This window comes from Lissotriton vulgaris, chromosome 4_1, assembly GCF_964263255.1.
Source record: "Lissotriton vulgaris chromosome 4_1, aLisVul1.2, whole genome shotgun sequence".
Classification (NCBI taxonomy): Eukaryota; Metazoa; Chordata; class Amphibia; order Caudata; family Salamandridae; genus Lissotriton; species Lissotriton vulgaris.
In genome coordinates, this window is record NC_141691.1 from 170,104,686 (window position 1) to 170,124,845 (window position 20,160).

Sequence of the window (20,160 nt, forward strand, 5' to 3'; positions counted from 1 at the left end):
AAAGACTTTTACAATACTTTTACAATACAGCCACATAAAAACAATACCAATGTGGAACAAAGATTCAATTCTTTTTTTGTTACACAAAAGATGAGGGAAAGTTCTTTTTTGAATTTTTGAACGCTGTTGTAAATTTATAAGGTATCAATTCTATTCCTTTATCATGATCCTTTATTTGAACCAGCTAAATTAATCGCTGCGTCTTCAGTCTTTACTGTTACCTTATGGGGATTGGGCACATACCTGCCAATATGGTAACAATCTTGTCTCTATCTTTGGACTCTTTCTTTACACTCTCGAACAGCAAGCGCACTCTCTTTTGTTGGTGGACCTGTAATCAATAAAGTTCTTTTTTATATGGACCCCTATATATGATACTGTTAGTTCAAGCAACCTAAATGCCATGTCAGTTCCACATACATGCACTCCTGATTGTTCGATTGGAATTTACAAACTCTAATTTTGGAGCATTGTTTCAAATGAAAAAGAGAGAGGCACACGCCTAATGAGTGCAAACTGGTTGTTAAATGCCATTTTATTTAATAAAGGAGGGCATTTAATGCACGTACCTTTTGGCGTTTTTTATTTGTTCTCTGCCAAAGCCCGCTCTCATGGATTATCTTTCTTCACTGTAATAGTAACAGGAACCGTATATCAGGTATCCATCATCTAAAACGTTTACTGTTTACCGTTTTTTGGCTAATGGGGCTCCCTGCTTACCTACGTGCGCGTTCTTCCCTGTTCGCGGTTAGTTCCAAACCAATTCTGCCTCGTTTCCGCAATGTGTGACGCGCTAGGCTTGGGCATGAAAAAGGCGTCCCTGTACTGCTGGGATATGTAGTTCTATATCCTCCAGCTCCGTGCATGGTGGGTCTATTATTTTTTATGATTAAATAACCCAATCACGAAAGGAACATAGCGTGGTTTTTTTGCATGTTAAAAGTGTAAGTGACAAGGACACCAGATATATTTTTGTGCTCAGACAGTAACAACATAACTCCAGTCAAACACCTTTTTCTGCCTGAATTGGGCACCAGACCATTCTCAAAAGCAGTCTGTGAAGAAAAATCTTGGAGTGAAGCTTGATCGGTCTCTTTTCATGAAGAACAAAGTAACCGTCACCTATGGCTGCTGCTTCGCCTCTATGAAGCTTCTACAAAAGGCTCTTCCTTGGCTCCCGACAGTGCTAGAAAACCTCTTGTCTAAGCTCTCATAATCAGTCCCCTGGACTACGGGAATGCTCTGTTAACATCAGTAAACAACTCTTTGATCATGAAGCTGCAGGTGGTACAAAACACCGTCGCTAGACTAATTTGGAATCTTCCCTCTTATTACCACTCTTACCCTATTCTTCGGACTCTCCATTGGTTGCCTATTAGAAAACGGGTCATTTTAAAACTCTGTTGTCTGACACATAAGGCACTTCACAAATTCCTCCTAGTCTACTTGTCCATGCGTTTAATAGCGTATCGGCCGGCGGGATGCCTTAAATCCTCGGACAAGGCTCTTTTGACTATCCCTCGCATTCGGGCCTCAAATCAGGGGCGTAGATCTTTTTCCTACACTGCCCCCTATCGCTGGAATAAACTCCCCACTAATCTTTACTTATGCTCATAGACTATGGCCTTCAAGAAGGCTTTGAAGACCCGGCTGTTTTAGGGAGTTTTTCCTTCTCAGCAGTGCAACGCTGAGATACTCCTTCGTGAGTGATTTGTGCACTAAATTAAATGTCTGTATTATTATTATTATTCCTGACAGCAGACTCATACTCTGTGGTCCTAGTGCTGACAGTGCAACTCTGCTCAAACCTCCTATTCCTGACAGCAGGCTCAAAGACTTGCTGTCCTGGCACTGACAGTGCCACACTGCTCACTCACCTTATTCCTGGCAGAAGACTCATACTCTGCGTCGCGGCACTGAAAGTACAGCTCTGCCCACACACCCTATTTGTGACAGCAGCCATTCACACCCTATTGCCCTGGCACTGGCAGTAGTAATCCGCTCACACTCCTGAAAGTAGACTCACACCCTGAGGACCCCCATATTGGCAGAACAACACTGATGAGCAACTTCCTACACTTTTTAGAAAAGAGTCCCATGAACTGAGTGGTAAAGGTTATAGCGTTGGTTAACGTGGGAGTAGGGATATCTCTGCCTTCATTAAACTAATTCATTCATTCATAAGTATGGAGAAGCTGAAGAGCAGGCAGAGGACATTTAAATTTGTTTTTCCTACAACCTGTGATGATGGTAAGAATCGGGAAAGTACAGTGAATGGACAGTTTTAAAATCCACTCTTTTAACAAGCATTTGCAATGCAATAGGTCTCGCATTATTTAAGTTTGAGCTATTAGCATTGTAAATGGCAATTGTTTTTTGCTTTTTGCTATAGTTATTTTTTTACATAAAAAGCTACATATAAAAAATGTTTTATTGAAGTTATTTATGCAGTATCTAAATTTTGTTTGCATAAAAGAGTATAATAATATCTTAGTAAAAAAGTCAAATATTTTAATGGAAATTCACCAAATGTTCTTTTATGTGTTGGTTTTGAAAATAGCTAAATTAATAGCTTTGTCATTTACAATGCCAATAGTTATAACTTTCGCAAATGTGACACCTATAGCATTTGTAATGCAACATTTGTATTTACGTGACTTAGATGTATTGATATTACAAATAACAATGGCTTTTAATTTTTTGTAATACTTAATAAAAGTGATTGTAATTTATAATGGCAATAGCTTAAACTTTTGTAAATAACTTTTGTGAAGATTATGTTCAGTGTATTTTATTGTAACGAAATCCAAGAACAGAAGTGAAATATGAACATCTTTTTGTGACATTTGTAATAAAGCTTGAAACATTGAGAGAACATATTTGTGCTGTGGTGGTGCTGAGTGATGCTGTGGTGGTGCTGAATGGGGCTGTGGTGATGCTGAGTGGTGCTATGGTGGTGCTGTGGTGGTGCTGTGGTGGTGCTGTGGTGGTGCTGTGGTGGTGCTGAGTGATGCTGAGTGATGCTGAGTGATGCTGAGTGATGCTGAGTGATGCTGTGGTGGTGCTGAGTGGTGCTGTGGTGGTTCTGAGTGATGCTGTGGTGGTTCTGAGTGATAATGTGGTGGTGCTGAGTGACTGTACTCACTGTCACTCTGCACTCACTGTCACTCTGCACTCACTGTCACTCTGCACTCACTGTCACTCTGCACTCACTGTCACTCTGCACGCACTCTGCACTCACTGTCACTCTGCACTCACTGTCACTCTGCACTCACTGTCACTCTGCACTCACTGTCACTCTGCACTCACTGTCACTCTGCACGCACTCTGCACTCACTGTCACTCTGCACTCACTGTCACTCTGCACTCACTCTGCACTCACTGTCACTCTGCACTCACTGTCACTCTGCACTCACTGTCACTCTGCACTCACTGTCACTCTGCACTCACTGTCACTCTGCATTCACTCTGCACTCAGTCACTCCACACTCACTGTCACTCTGCACTCACTGTCACTCTGCACTCACTGTCACTCTGCACTCACTGTCACTCTGCACTCACTGTCACTCTGCACTCACTGTCACTCTGCACTCACTCTGCACTCACTGTCACTCTGCACTCACTGTCACTCTGCACTCACTGTCACTCTGCACTCACTGTCACTCTGCACTCACTGTCACTCTGCACTCACTGTCACTCTGCACGCACTCTGCACTCACTGTCACTCTGCACGCACTCTGCACTCACTGTCACTCTGCACTCACTGTCACTCTGCACTCACTCTGCACTCACTGTCACTCTGCACTCACTGTCACTCTGCACTCACTGTCACTCTGCACGCACTGTCACTCTGCACGCACTGTCACTCTGCACGCACTGTCACTCTGCACGCACTGTCACTCTGCACGCACTGTCACTCTGCACTCACTGTCACTCTGCATGCACTGTCACTCTGCACTCACTGTCACTCTGCACTCACTGTCACTCTGCACGCACTGTCACTCTGCACTCACTGTCACTCTGCACTCACTGTCACTCTGCACTCACTGTCACTCTGCACTCACTCTGCACTCACTGTCACTCTGCACTCACTGTCACTCTGCACTCACTGTCACTCTGCACTCACTGTCACTCTGCACTCACTGTCACTCTGCACTCACTGTCACTCTGCACTCACTGTCACTCTGCACTCACTGTCACTCTGCACTCACTCTGCACTCACTGTCACTCTGCACTCACTGTCACTCTGCACTCACTGTCACTCTGCACTCACTGTCACTCTGCACTCACTGTCACTCTGCACTCACTGTCACTCTGCACGCACTCTGCACTCACTGTCACTCTGCACGCACTCTGCACTCACTGTCACTCTGCACTCACTGTCACTCTGCACTCACTCTGCACTCACTGTCACTCTGCACTCACTGTCACTCTGCACTCACTGTCACTCTGCACGCACTGTCACTCTGCACGCACTGTCACTCTGCACGCACTGTCACTCTGCACGCACTGTCACTCTGCACGCACTGTCACTCTGCACTCACTGTCACTCTGCACGCACTGTCACTCTGCACTCACTGTCACTCTGCACTCACTGTCACTCTGCACTCACTGTCACTCTGCACTCACTGTCACTCTGCACTCACTCTGCACTCACTGTTTCTGCACGCACTCTGCACTCACTGTCACTCTGCACTCACTGTCACTCTGCACTCACTGTCACTCTGCACTCACTGTCACTCTGCACTCACTGTCACTCTGCACTCACTGTCACTCTGCACGCACTTTGCACTCACTGTCACTCTGCACGCACTCTGCACTTACTGTCACTCTGCATGCACTCTGCACTCACTGTCACTCTGCACGCACTCTGCACTCACTGTCACTCTGCACGCACTCTGCACGCACTGTCACTCTGCACGCACTGTCACTCTGCACGCACTGTCACTCTGCACGCACTGTCACTCTGCACGCACTGTCACTCTGCACGCACTGTCACTCTGCACGCACTGTCACTCTGCACGCACTGTCACTCTGCACGCACTGTCACTCTGCACGCACTGTCACTCTGCACGCACTGTCACTCTGCACGCACTGTCACTCTGCACTCACTGTCACTTTGCACGCACTGTCACTCTGCACGCACTCTGCACTCACTGTCACTCTGCACTCACTGTCACTCTGCACTCACTGTCACTCTGCACTCACTGTCACTCTGCACTCACTGTCACTCTGCCCTCACCCTGCACTCACTGTCACTCTGCACGCACTCTGCACTCACTGTTTCTGCACGCACTCTGCACTCACTGTCACTCTGCACTCACTGTCACTCTGCACTCACTGTCACTCTGCACTCACTGTCACTCTGCACTCACTCTGCACTCAGTCACTCTGCACGCACTCTGCACTCACTGTCACTCTGCACGCACTCTGCACGCACTGTCACTCTGCACGCACTGTCACTCTGCACGCACTGTCACTCTGCACGCACTGTCACTCTGCACGCACTGTCACTCTGCACGCACTGTCACTCTGCACGCACTGTCACTCTGCACGCACTGTCACTCTGCACTCACTGTCACTCTGCACGCACTGTCACTCTGCACGCACTGTCACTCTGCACGCACTGTCACTCTGCACGCACTGTCACTCTGCACGCACTGTCACTCTGCACGCGCTGTGCACTCACTGTCACTCTGCACGCACTGTCACTCTGCACTCACTGTCACTACACTCACTCTGCACTCACTGTCACTCTGCACTCACTCTGACTCTGCACGCACTCTGCACTCACTGTTTCTGCACGCACTCTGCACTCACTGTCACTCTGCACTCACTGTCACTCTGCACTCACTGTCACTCTGCACTCACTGTCACTCTGCACTCACTCTGCACTCACTGTCACTCTGCACGCACTGTCACTCTGCACGCACTCTGCACTCACTGTCACTCTGCACTCACTGTCACTCTGCACGCACCCTGCACTCACTGTCACTCTGCACTCACTGTCACTCTGCACGCACTCTGCACTCACTGTTTCTGCACGCACTCTGCACTCACTGTCACTCTGCACTCACTGTCACTCTGCACTCACTGTCACTCTGCACTCACTGTCACTCTGCACTCACTCTGCACGCACTGTCACTCTGCACGCACTGTCACTCTGCACGCACTCTGCACTCACTGTCACTCTGCACTCACTGTCACTCTGCACTCACTGTCACTCTGCACTCACCCTGCACTCACTGTCACTCTGCACGCACTCTGCACTCACTGTCACTCTGCACGCACTCTGCACTCACTGTTTCTGCACGCACTCTGCACTCACTGTCACTCTGCACTCACTGTCACTCTGCACTCACTCTGCACTCACTCTGCACTCACTCTGCACTCACTGTCACTCTGCACGCACTGTCACTCTGCACGCACTGTCACTCTGCACGCACTGTCACTCTGCACTCACTGTCACTCTGCACGCACTGTCACTCTGCACGCACTGTCACTCTGCACGCACTCTGCACTCACTGTCACTCTGCACTCACTGTCACTCTGCACTCACTGTCACTCTGCACTCACTGTCACTCTGCACTCACTGTCACTCTGCACTCACTGTCACTCTGCACTCACTGTCACTCTGCACTCACTGTCACTCTGCACTCACTGTCACTCTGCCCTCACCCTGCACTCACTGTCACTCTGCACGCACTCTGCACTCACTGTTTCTGCACGCACTCTGCACTCACTGTCACTCTGCACTCACTGTCACTCTGCACTCACTGTCACTCTGCACGCACTGTCACTCTGCACGCACTGTCACTCTGCACGCACTGTCACTCTGCACGCACTGTCACTCTGCACGCACTGTCACTCTGCACGCACTGTCACTCTGCACGCACTGTCACTCTGCACGCACTGTCACTCTGCACGCACTGTCACTCTGCACGCACTGTCACTCTGCACGCACTGTCACTCTGCACGCACTGTCACTCTGCACTCACTGTCACTCTGCACGCACTGTCACTCTGCACTCACTGTCACTACACTCACTCTGCACTCACTGTCACTCTGCACTCACTCTGACTCTGCACGCACTCTGCACTCACTGTTTCTGCACGCACTCTGCACTCACTGTCACTCTGCACTCACTGTCACTCTGCACTCACTGTCACTCTGCACTCACTGTCACTCTGCACTCACTGTCACTCTGCACTCACTCTGCACTCACTGTCACTCTGCACGCACTGTCACTCTGCACGCACTCTGCACTCACTGTCACTCTGCACTCACTGTCACTCTGCACGCACCCTGCACTCACTGTCACTCTGCACTCACTGTCACTCTGCACGCACTCTGCACTCACTGTCACTCTGCACTCACTGTCACTCTGCACTCACTGTCACTCTGCACTCACTGTCACTCTGCACTCACCCTGCACTCACTGTCACTCTGCACGCACCCTGCACTCACTGTCACTCTGCACGCACTCTGCACTCACTGTCACTCTGCACGCACTCTGCACTCACTGTTTCTGCACGCACTCTGCACTCACTGTCACTCTGCACTCACTGTCACTCTGCACTCACTGTCACTCTGCACTCACTCTGCACGCACTGTCACTCTGCACGCACTGTCACTCTGCACGCACTCTGCACTCACTGTCACTCTGCACTCACTGTCACTCTGCACTCACTGTCACTCTGCACTCACCCTGCACTCACTGTCACTCTGCACGCACTCTGCACTCACTGTCACTCTGCACGCACTCTGCACTCACTGTTTCTGCACGCACTCTGCACTCACTGTCACTCTGCACTCACTGTCACTCTGCACTCACTCTGCACTCACTCTGCACTCACGCTGCACTCACTGTCACTCTGCACGCACTGTCACTCTGCACGCACTGTCACTCTGCACGCACTGTCACTCTGCACGCACTGTCACTCTGCACGCACTGTCACTCTGCACGCACTCTGCACTCACTGTCACTCTGCACGCACTCTGCACTCACTCTGCACTCACTGTCACTCTGCACTCACTGTCACTCTGCACTCACTGTCACTCTGCACTCACTGTCACTCTGCACTCACTCTGCACTCACTGTCACTCTGCACTCACTGTCACTCTGCCCTCACCCTGCACTCACTGTCACTCTGCACGCACTCTGCACTCACTGTTTCTGCACGCACTCTGCACTCACTGTCACTCTGCACTCACTGTCACTCTGCACTCACTGTCACTCTGCACTCACTGTCACTCTGCACTCACTCTGCACTCAGTCACTCTGCACGCACTCTGCACTCACTGTCACTCTGCACGCACTCTGCACGCACTGTCACTCTGCACGCACTGTCACTCTGCACGCACTGTCACTCTGCACGCACTGTCACTCTGCACGCACTGTCACTCTGCACGCACTGTCACTCTGCACGCACTGTCACTCTGCACGCACTGTCACTCTGCACGCACTGTCACTCTGCACTCACTGTCACTCTGCACGCACTGTCACTCTGCACGCACTGTCACTCTGCACGCACTGTCACTCTGCACGCGCTGTGCACTCACTGTCACTCTGCACGCACTGTCACTCTGCACTCACTGTCACTACACTCACTCTGCACTCACTGTCACTCTGCACTCACTCTGACTCTGCACGCACTCTGCACTCACTGTTTCTGCACGCACTCTGCACTCACTGTCACTCTGCACTCACTGTCACTCTGCACTCACTGTCACTCTGCACTCACTGTCACTCTGCACTCACTGTCACTCTGCACTCACTGTCACTCTGCACTCACTGTCACTCTGCACTCACTGTCACTCTGCACGCACTGTCACTCTGCACGCACTGTCACTCTGCACGCACTCTGCACTCACTGTCACTCTGCACTCACTGTCACTCTGCACGCACCCTGCACTCACTGTCACTCTGCACTCACTGTCACTCTGCACGCACTCTGCACTCACTGTTTCTGCACGCACTCTGCACTCACTGTCACTCTGCACTCACTGTCACTCTGCACTCACTGTCACTCTGCACTCACTGTCACTCTGCACTCACTCTGCACGCACTGTCACTCTGGACGCACTGTCACTCTGCACGCACTCTGCACTCACTGTCACTCTGCACTCACTGTCACTCTGCACTCACTGTCACTCTGCACTCACCCTGCACTCACTGTCACTCTGCACGCACTCTGCACTCACTGTCACTCTGCACGCACTCTGCACTCACTGTTTCTGCACGCACTCTGCACTCACTGTCACTCTGCACTCACTGTCACTCTGCACTCACTCTGCACTCACTCTGCACTCACTCTGCACTCACTGTCACTCTGCACGCACTGTCACTCTGCACGCACTGTCACTCTGCACGCACTGTCACTCTGCACTCACTGTCACTCTGCACGCACTGTCACTCTGCACGCACTGTCACTCTGCACGCACTCTGCACTCACTGTCACTCTGCACTCACTGTCACTCTGCACTCACTGTCACTCTGCACTCACTGTCACTCTGCACTCACTGTCACTCTGCACTCACTGTCACTCTGCACTCACTGTCACTCTGCACTCACTGTCACTCTGCCCTCACCCTGCACTCACTGTCACTCTGCACGCACTCTGCACTCACTGTTTCTGCACGCACTCTGCACTCACTGTCACTCTGCACTCACTGTCACTCTGCACTCACTGTCACTCTGCACGCACTGTCACTCTGCACGCACTGTCACTCTGCACGCACTGTCACTCTGCACGCACTGTCACTCTGCACGCACTGTCACTCTGCACGCACTGTCACTCTGCACGCACTGTCACTCTGCACGCACTGTCACTCTGCACGCACTGTCACTCTGCACGCACTGTCACTCTGCACGCACTGTCACTCTGCACTCACTGTCACTCTGCACGCACTGTCACTCTGCACGCACTGTCACTCTGCACTCACTGTCACTCTGCACGCACTGTCACTCTGCACTCACTGTCACTACACTCACTCTGCACTCACTGTCACTCTGCACTCACTCTGACTCTGCACGCACTCTGCACTCACTGTTTCTGCACGCACTCTGCACTCACTGTCACTCTGCACTCACTGTCACTCTGCACTCACTGTCACTCTGCACTCACTGTCACTCTGCACTCACTCTGCACTCACTGTCACTCTGCACGCACTGTCACTCTGCACGCACTCTGCACTCACTGTCACTCTGCACTCACTGTCACTCTGCACGCACCCTGCACTCACTGTCACTCTGCACTCACTGTCACTCTGCACGCACTCTGCACTCACTGTCACTCTGCACTCACTGTCACTCTGCACTCACTGTCACTCTGCACTCACTGTCACTCTGCACTCACCCTGCACTCACTGTCACTCTGCACGCACCCTGCACTCACTGTCACTCTGCACGCACTCTGCACTCACTGTCACTCTGCACGCACTCTGCACTCACTGTTTCTGCACGCACTCTGCACTCACTGTCACTCTGCACTCACTGTCACTCTGCACTCACTGTCACTCTGCACTCACTCTGCACGCACTGTCACTCTGCACGCACTGTCACTCTGCACGCACTCTGCACTCACTGTCACTCTGCACTCACTGTCACTCTGCACTCACTGTCACTCTGCACTCACCCTGCACTCACTGTCACTCTGCACGCACTCTGCACTCACTGTCACTCTGCACGCACTCTGCACTCACTGTTTCTGCACGCACTCTGCACTCACTGTCACTCTGCACTCACTGTCACTCTGCACTCACTCTGCACTCACTCTGCACTCACGCTGCACTCACTGTCACTCTGCACGCACTGTCACTCTGCACGCACTGTCACTCTGCACGCACTGTCACTCTGCACGCACTGTCACTCTGCACGCACTGTCACTCTGCACGCACTCTGCACTCACTGTCACTCTGCACGCACTTTGCACTCACTCTGCACTCACTGTCACTCTGCACTCACTGTCACTCTGCACTCACTGTCACTCTGCACTCACTCTGCACTCACTGTCACTCTGCACTCACTGTCACTCTGCACGCACTCTGCACTCACTGTCACTCTGCACGCACTCTGTACTCACTGTCACTCTGCACGCACTCTGCATGCACTGTCACTCTGCACGCACTCTGCACGCACTGTCACTCTGCACGCACTGTCACTCTGCACGCACTGTCACTCTGCACGCACTGTCACTCTGCACGCACTGTCATTCTGCACGCACTCTGCACTCACTGTCACTCTGCACTCACTGTCACTCTGCACTCACTGTCACTGCACTCACTGTCACTGCACTCACTCTGCACTCACTGTCACTCTGCACTCACTGTTTCTGCACGCACTCTGCACTCACTGTTTCTGCACGCACTCTGCACTCACTGTCACTCTGCACTCACTGTCACTCTGCACTCACTGTCACTCTGCACTCACTGTCACTCTGCACTCACTCTGCACTCACTCTGCACTCACTCTGCACTCACTCTGCACTCACTGTCAGGACTTCGATGTGGAACGAGACCTTGATCGTGTGCGGGATCTTGACTTGGATCGGCTGTAGCGGCTCCTGCTGCGGGATCTGGAGCGACTCCGACTGCGGGACCTCGACCGACGACGCCTCCTGGGACTGCGACTCCGGCGTCCATAACTTCCTCCACTGCCTCCATATCTTCGGGGTGGTGGTCCCCTGCGGCTATGGTGTGAGTCTGGTGGCCTTCCATAACGAGCCATCTGCACCTGAAGTTCGCGCCCATCCAGTACGGCTCCGTCCATGGCGTCCATGTAATTGAGAAGTCAGGCAGGCCGGGGGCGGTACTGCGGGACACCTCTGTGACGTCATTCCCGGGCCGCACTCTGATTGGCTGCTGGCCCGGGACCTGACGTGCAACCAGGAAGAGGAGCCGGCAGTAGGAAGTGGCGTGAGCATTGAGGCCCCGGGGCGTGAGCATTGCGGCCCCGGGGCTCCCGTGACCAGGAAGGAGCCCTGGATACTGTTTCCCTTTAAGTCCCGGTCCCGAGATGGGGGACCGGGTGAAGACCCGCGGGGCGAAGCGGGCGCACTGAGGAGGCGGGGCTCCCATGTGGAGAGAGAGCCCCGCCGAGCGCTACCACCGCCCGGCCACAGAGAAGCCTTCTGTCTAGCAGCGGGCCCCCGTGATGTGGGGAGAGCCTGTAGCTGCGGAGGAAGGGAAGGTGCCTGGAGACCCGGGGAGCGCCCGCCAGACACCGGTGAGTGGAGCCGGGAGGAGAGGGGCTGGTGTGTGTGGAGGGGTCTCTGTGTATGCGTGTAGGGGCGGCGGCGGCGACGGGGGTGTGCCTGTGTATGCGTTTGTATGTGCGCATGCGTGAGTGCTGTGTCTGCGTGTGGCTGTGATGTGCGCATGCGTGAATGTTGGTGCGCGTGCAAGCAGCTGAATCCAGCCGGGGAGAAGCGCGTGACAGTTTCTTGTCCGTCATTCCCCCGTGTCAGCTCGCTATAAGTCTCCAGCCTGGACGCATCCTTCGGATGCGATTTCCAGGCGAGACCTAAAAAGGATATTTCTGTAGAATAAGATACATGCATACATTAGCCAGTCTTACTCTAAAAAAAACAGGTACTACTTACTTTAAAGGCATCTATGTAAACAGGATTGATATGGTTCAGCCCCAGTCGAAGAGGTACAATAAGCAGCAAGGGTTTCCAACAGTACCCAGAAGTAGAATTGCTGTACGAGTTGCAGTGTGGCACGGCGCAGTGCTGTGCAGCATCTCCCCCATGTGTACAGAATTTGCACATTTTTTCTGAAGACAAAGAAGCAAAGCTTAGTTAAAATAATGCTGATTCGTGCAGTAGTTCCAAACTGTACAACCTTTGGTCATGCAAGGGTGAACTGGAAACATGGATAACTGAACTGCACCTGAAAAACTATACAGCAGGTTAGTGATTTTTTTTCATACCCATACTGGATCAGATTTATAATGCGTTTTTCTGTTGGAATTCAAGCTATATCCCTTCATGCCGATGATTTGCTATTATATCTCATAGACGTGCACAGCATCCCTGATACGATCGCTCTGACTCCATCCTGCTTTGCTGTCCTGTCTGGTTTAACAGTTAATTGGGCAAAATCATATCTGTTCCCCTTTATGCCTGAGTTGCCAAACAAAGACTTCACCCTAAACGACATACACATACTGTGGCTACCAAATAGATTTCTGTCTTTGGGTATATGAGTATATCATTCTCCATCAGACCCAAGATACCAGATTACCTTTTAGAGCACTTGACCTCTATAAGTGATGGGACGCATTACCATCCTAAGAATGGTGGTCCTTCCCCGCCTTTGAAATTACTTTGCTAACTTACCCCATTGTCTCCCAAGGTCACTGTTTCGCTCTTTTGAAAAGCACATCAGGGAATTCATGTGGAACAAATCACTATGCAGGGTGGCACTTGAGAAGCTCTACTTGCCCACAAATCAGGCCAGGGTTGCTATACCAAACTTAGAACAATATTACCTTGCCTGCCAACTTCAATGGGTGTCTGGGCTACTACTAGCTGATAACGCCACAATATCACCAGCCTGGACTTTGCCAAAGATCCTGCACCTGTTTCATCCATGGACCTGAACAAAAACGCCTGACTTTGTGCTTCTAGGAGTGGCATACTGCTGCTATCTCAGGAGTCCATATCTCACATAGTTAGTAACCCCTTATGCGCCAGCACTAGCCCAATTAGGTACACCTAAAGGACGCAACTTCACCTTATTGGCGGAGCTAACCACTTGGCATGCAACTGGTCTACATTCCTTGGGAGATCTCTACCAAGACGGTGCTCTCAGCCCATATGAGAAGCTTATGGAGGACTCATGCTTACTACCCAGCTAATTCCTTTTACATAACTAACTACTCACAAGATTGGCAAACACATGCGGCAATATGATGCAAGAGCATCTGACCCATCTCACCATACATTACATGCATGCTATGGGGCCGGACCGACACTTAATACATTGGTTTGGTTAGTCACTGCGACACCACTTACAGCCCTGTGCTGCCGCTGGGAGAGCAACCTGGCCGGCTCCTGCACAGACAAGGAATGGGCCACCTTGTTGGAAAGTCCACATACATTCCTCGAAATCCTCTATTTCGCTTTATCCAAGCCTACATTATACACAGGGCCTACCTCAACCCTGCTAATATTAATCACTACTTTCACTGTGCAGATGCTGTGTGTCCCCGATGTTGCTTGGACGTTGCGGACCTGCTTTATATGCTACGGGCTTGCCCATCCCTCCAATGTTACTGGCTATGTGTCACATCTGGACTGTCCACCTGCAGAGGGCATCCAGCACTACAGAAATGGAAAACATGTCTCTTGACAAAGACAAGAAACACAGTTACCTCCCGCTTTCCCGATCTGGGGTTACTGATGGGCAATTGTCTCATCACCCGTCGGTGGAAAGCACCTGTAACCTCACCACTTGTAGACGCAATCTCTCTTCCTGCATAGGCGCAGGCAGAAAGCATTGTGTTACATAGGGAAGATAGTTTAGAACTGAGGAAATACCCTTTAGCAATGTACTGGGATGCTATCCTTATCGACTTCCAGACTAATGCACACCATGATGCTGAAACTCGCGTGTATCACTGGAAGGTAGAGATGGAACGGCAACGGAGAATACCCCTTGCTAACCGCTTGGCATTTGCAGAGATCTAACATCCCCCCAAGATGCGTTCCTCTAGATTTTCCAACCTGTCAATTCATCAGTGTAATCATGTGTTCCCCTGATTAACCATGTTGGGTGAAGGATGCGGAAGTGGTTTGCAATCTGGCCTTTTATTTGTTTAGCAGCTGTTCCATTTCATAAAAACAGAATCGCTCGCCTAAATTCACTTCATCGCCGACTGACCTGCTGCAGCTATTTGATGGCAAGATACGAGCATCCAGCAACAAGCTCATGCAAAACCAGACCCAAAAACTAAAGGATTGTCTGCTTGTTATAAGGAGCTTCTTTCTTCACTACTTATATACCTTCAACATAACCCAAGTGGAAAATATAGCAAACAGCGGTATTTTCCCAATAAAGAAGGAAGTTCCTCTGACGTCTTTTCATTTAAAAAAAAGTTACTCGGGGCATGTCCAAGATGGCGATTGTGTAGGACGTGCTTTAAGTCCCTCCGACGCCGCACCTGCCTTAGCTTTGTCCAGCACCCCTCCGGGCCCAGCATAGACGAGACCGCCCTGTGGTTTTCTGCTCCGGTGCCGGCTGGAGACATTTTGAACCACCTGCGGACCTCCGTGGTCCTACTGAAGGGGAGATCGGCTCCTGCCTGCTGAGAGGCCTACCGCGGGGCTGGACAGTTGGAGCCGGGGTCTTGCGTGTCTCGCTGTGGTGACCCGAGAGACCCTTCCTGCCGCGACTGCGGCGGCCGCTACCTGAGGCTCTTGGGCGACACCCCGGGTGGTGACGGCCGCAGCGGTTGCTGTCTACTTTTGCCCCGACGGCCTTCTTGTTGTTCCCCGGGGTGTATCTCCGGGCGATGACTGGCGGCGGACCGGCGAGGCGCCATAATTGAGGCCGGGGATTGGAGATCCGGCCGGGCCTGACGCCGCGGCCTGTCCTGACGGCCTGCTGGTCGGACTGTGGCGCAGCGAGGGTTGGCTGCGATCCTTGCTGCCAAGGGCCGGGGGCCCCCTCTTGGCGACTCTTTACCCCCCAGCCGGGGAGCCTCGGAAAACTTTGGAGGACCCGGGACAGGAGAGCTGGGCCCTCGCTCCACCCGGGGCAGTGCTGAGGAACCGGACCCGAAGGAGGGGCCTTCCTGCGGCGCGGGGCTCCTGGGACACTTACAGCCCGCGGAAGCCGCTTGCTTAGTGGTGCTGCCCGGCTTGGTGACTTTGAATACCGCCGGGGGCTTGTCCCTGTGCCTGCGCCTTGTGTCCTCCGGCGTGGAGGAGTGGGACGTGGGTCCCGAGCGGTGAGTGGCGTCTTGGCGGACCTCGGCGGCGGAGAGGGTGGCCTACCTTTGGACCCCCTGTGGAGGGGATCGCCTGAGCCCAGTGCTGCTGCGGTGAGTGCCCACAGCACCACGCTTAGCGGTGGAGCTCACTGCATTACTTGAGCCTGTAGGCCCTTCTGCTGCATGGGCTGACGCTAGAGGGGTTCGACCGCCTGACATTGGCATTTAATCGCTGATCGGAGAAGCTCCGGCGAGGCACCCGGCGAGAGGGGACCATCGGGGCTGTACCTCGGCATCTCCCCCATCACCATTCGGATTACCGCCGCGGCGGGAGGGCTGACTTATAGAGGGGATTGGCGGCATTGACCCTGCCTGGGGATCAGCTGGGGGCCCCTGGATCGAGGAGGGGGTGAGCGGCCCCCCCTTAGCGCAGATAGCACGGTCAAACTCACCGGATACCCACGCCTCGTGGCTGAGGAAGTGCAGTAACTTGCAATGGCTGGACCTGGAGGCTGGTGAGCGGCGGAGCCCTGCAGAGTGGGCAGCAGCGTGGAGCCCAGGTGCGACGGCTACGAGGTGACATTGATTCCGGGCCTCTGGATTAGCGGAGACTGGGAGACGAACCCGCCCGACCTTTGTGCCCTGGATTTGGCGCCCCCGGGTCTCCATTGGCCTGCCGGACAGGGCTCGACTCCTGACTAACAGCCTACCCCATCTGGGGTGTAGTGGTATAGAGATAGACCGGCATTGCTGTGGGGACGCTCCATCGGTGGGGGTACGGCAATGCTCGCCGGCCTAGTACATTGGCACGGGAAATCGCCGGAGCAATATAAGGTCTGAGCGGTGCGACGCCATGTCTAACAAGACGCGCAAGGATAAGCCGGAGAAGCCCGGTAAGGATGTACCTCCGAGGGGATCCCAGCAAGCGGCGTCTCCCGGTACTAGCTCCTCTCCGAAATCAAACGACGGGGAGGCCCCGGCCACTAAAGCATTCATGCTGGAACTTTTTGCCTCCATTAAGGAAGACATTACTGAACTGCGCTCCCAGCTGGCTTCAGACCTGCGGGAAGTGCTGAGAGATGTAGATGGCATCGGTGAAAGGGTGGCTACACTGGAGGACCACGACCTGAATGTGGCCAGTGATGTCCATCAACTGCAGCAAGATGTGATCCGACTCACTGAGCAGAACCTAGACCTCCAAACCCACGCGGAAGATCTGGATTACCGCTCGCGTCGGAACAACATTCACATTCGAGCGGTGCCCTGGGATGGGGAAGCAGGTGATCTGAAGGGTTATGTCGAGGCACTCTTCTTGCAAATCCTTGGCGAGGACGACGTTGGGGAGATCAAGATGGACAGGTTCCACAGAGTTGGACTGCCGAGGCGCGGTGGGGCCCTCCCCCCGATATCCTTGTCTGTATTCATGATTTCCAGCTTAAGGAACGAATACTGCGGAAGGCCCGGGACATCCCGTCTCTACAGTTCTGGGGTCACCGCCCCCAGCTCTACCAGGACTTGGCGGCATCGACGCTTCAGAAGAGATGTGAGTTCCGTCCTGTGACCACCTACCTGCGGGAACGAGGAGTGTCCTACTCTTGGGGGCATCCCTTCCGCCTTATGTTTAGATGGCAGAACAGGCTGGTTCAAGTTCGCTCTCTGCAGGATGCCAAGGACTTACTGGGCTTGGATGACACTGTCCCTTCTCCCGGGGGCGGGAGCTCCCAATATAGGCGAAGACGACGCTACTCTTCTTGGCATAGAGTGGGTCGGGACGCGGACTCGAGGAGACCCGATCGTACAACCAGTTTGCAGGAAAGGGGGTGCGGCGGTTGCTACTGTCACCTCTGTAACTGAATCATCCTCACAGGAGAGCTCTGGGGCAGCTTGAGCCTTGAGACGGAGTTTGATTGGCGAAAGAAGGGCTCTTCTCCTTCGGCTCTTGAGCAGCTCACAAGAACTGGGGGCCGCGGTGGCCCCTATTACATTGGCGAAGATGACGACAACACAGCTTAGCTCCTGAGTGTTGGCGGCCTGGCGCCGGAGGGACACATACCTTCAGGTACCGTGGGTAAATTTGTACTTTTTGGGAAGACAACCCGGTACGTGGCCTTTGGGGCACACCATGTGGTGACCCGTCCTCATCCCCCGGAGGAATCTTCAGACTTCTATGTACAAAGACTGTTAAGTACTTTGTTTTTTCTGGGTTTTGTTTCCTTTCTTGGTACTTCCTATTCCTCAACTGTTTTGAGGGCAGTTCTAGGGGCTTTATGGGGGGGTGGTACAAAAAGAGTCCGTTTGGGGCAAGGGGAGGGGGGTTACGGGGAGGGTTGTGGTGGCGATGGGTATGGACGGATGACTGCGTTTTTTGTTCTATGGTATCTGCGTGATGTTCCTCAGGGCGGTCTATGCTTGGCTTCTGGGATTTTAGATGTTTGCTCCTTGATTATGAGGCTATGGGGTGGCTGTGTGGGTGGGCCTTGTCCCTACTGGAGAACCGAGAGTGGGGATGGAGGCTGGGGTTGCTGGATGGGGGGGCTCTGGTATGATGGGGATCTGATGAGAAATGGGATGGCCAATATCCTTACGCTCTTGGACACCTTTGCATATTATCTTTCTGCCGTGTTGACTAAGATCGTCGAAGGGGGAGGTAGAGGAGTGGGGTGGGGTGGGGTGGTACGGGAATAGCAGGGGGAGGTGGTTGTCTCATGATGCCTCTTAGTATTGGGACGTGGAATGTCAAAGGCCTGAATTCACCGCAAAAACGTCAGAAGGTGTGAAAGTATGTGAATGACCACCAGCTTGATATCGTGGGTCTCCAGGAGACTCACTTGGCGCATAGGGATGAACTTCGCCTTCGGCATAAGCATTTTCCCCTCATATATAGATCATCTGCTTCTACGAAACACAGGGGTGTGGCTCTTCTCTTTCGGGCGGCACTTCATTTTCAGCCTATGGACGTGCGCAGCGATAAAGAAGGCCGATGGCTGATAGTGAAGGGTCTGGTCCATGGTAGACTGAGCACTTTTGTTGTGGTGTATGCCCTCAGTGCGGGGCAAAATGGCTTTCTTCAGGGCCTGCTGCGGAAGGTGGGTGACTTTGTTGAGGGGCACCTGTTTCTGATGGGGGACTTTAACTTAGTGTGGAGTAGAGAGATGGATAGCTCTGGACCCCAGACGGCCACTGCAGGTTTATTCTCTGCAGAGACACAGCGGCTCCTTGGTGACCTAGGTTTAATTGATGGTTGGCGTTCCATGCACCCTCTGTCCCGAGATTACACCTTTTTCTCCCATGTACACAACACCTACTCTCGCCTGGATCACGTCTTTCTTGGTCAGGCCCTCAGGGGAGATGTCCATGACTCTAGCATATTCCCGCTGTCAGTCTCTGACCACAGTCTACTCGTGCTCGGACTTCGCTGGTCGCCGCCAGGTGACGGTCTTCGAAAGTGGTACTTTCCGGCGGCAGTTGTAAGGGACGATACTTCAAGCAGGGATTTACGGAAGGCTATTAGGGAGTTTTCTGCTCTCAACCCTGTATCCGATACGTCAATATCCACTACCTGGGACGCCTTTAAGGCGTCGCTCAGGGGCACCTGCTTGGCTCTTAACGCTAACCTCAATAGAATGCGACGAAAAGAACGAGAGGAGTTGGAGAGAGAACTTGCAGTCCTTGAGCAAGCTCACAAACTAAATCCATCTAGGTTGACCCTCCGCCCCTTGACGGCGGTTAGGGGGAAACTGAGGGCCTACTATAATAATAGGGCGGAATTCATCCTGTTGAGACTGCGGCATCTTTCGTATTCCCAAGGGAATAAGGTGGGGAGACACCTGGCACGTCAACTTAGAGAAAAAAAGGAACTGGATTACATAGGAGGGGTTCAAGATGCGATGGGTGAGCTGCAGCATCGGGATGAGGTCAAGGCTGGCCTCTTTGGCCGCTTCTACTCAGACCTCTATGCTGGGGACACGCTCGACTCCGAGGCCCAACGGGAATATCTGCGACACCTGCCCATTCCGAAGGTTTCAAAGGAGTGGAATGATCTACTAACTGACCCGTTCACTCGCGACGAAGTGCTTGATGCCATTAAAAATCTGAAACTCCATAAAGCTCCGGGGCCGGATGGCTATATTGCCATCTTTTACAAGACGTATGCCCCTGAGGTGTGCGACTTTCTGGTCTCCCTTTTTAATGACATGGCTGAATCCGGCGCAGCATCCGGC

The 20,160-nt window shown here is 52.7% G+C and overlaps 1 protein-coding gene across 1 annotated transcript in view; it reads right to left on the bottom strand.

Annotated features, from left to right (window-relative positions):
• ATG4A (autophagy related 4A cysteine peptidase) overlaps positions 1-20,160 on the bottom strand; it is a 151,524-nt gene that overhangs the window by 78,534 nt on the left and 52,830 nt on the right. The window contains exon 8 of the mRNA XM_086918468.1: positions 12,603-12,778. Within this exon, the coding sequence (XP_086774594.1) occupies positions 12,603-12,778 (176 nt within the window). The remainder of the gene's footprint in view (positions 1-12,602; positions 12,779-20,160) is intronic.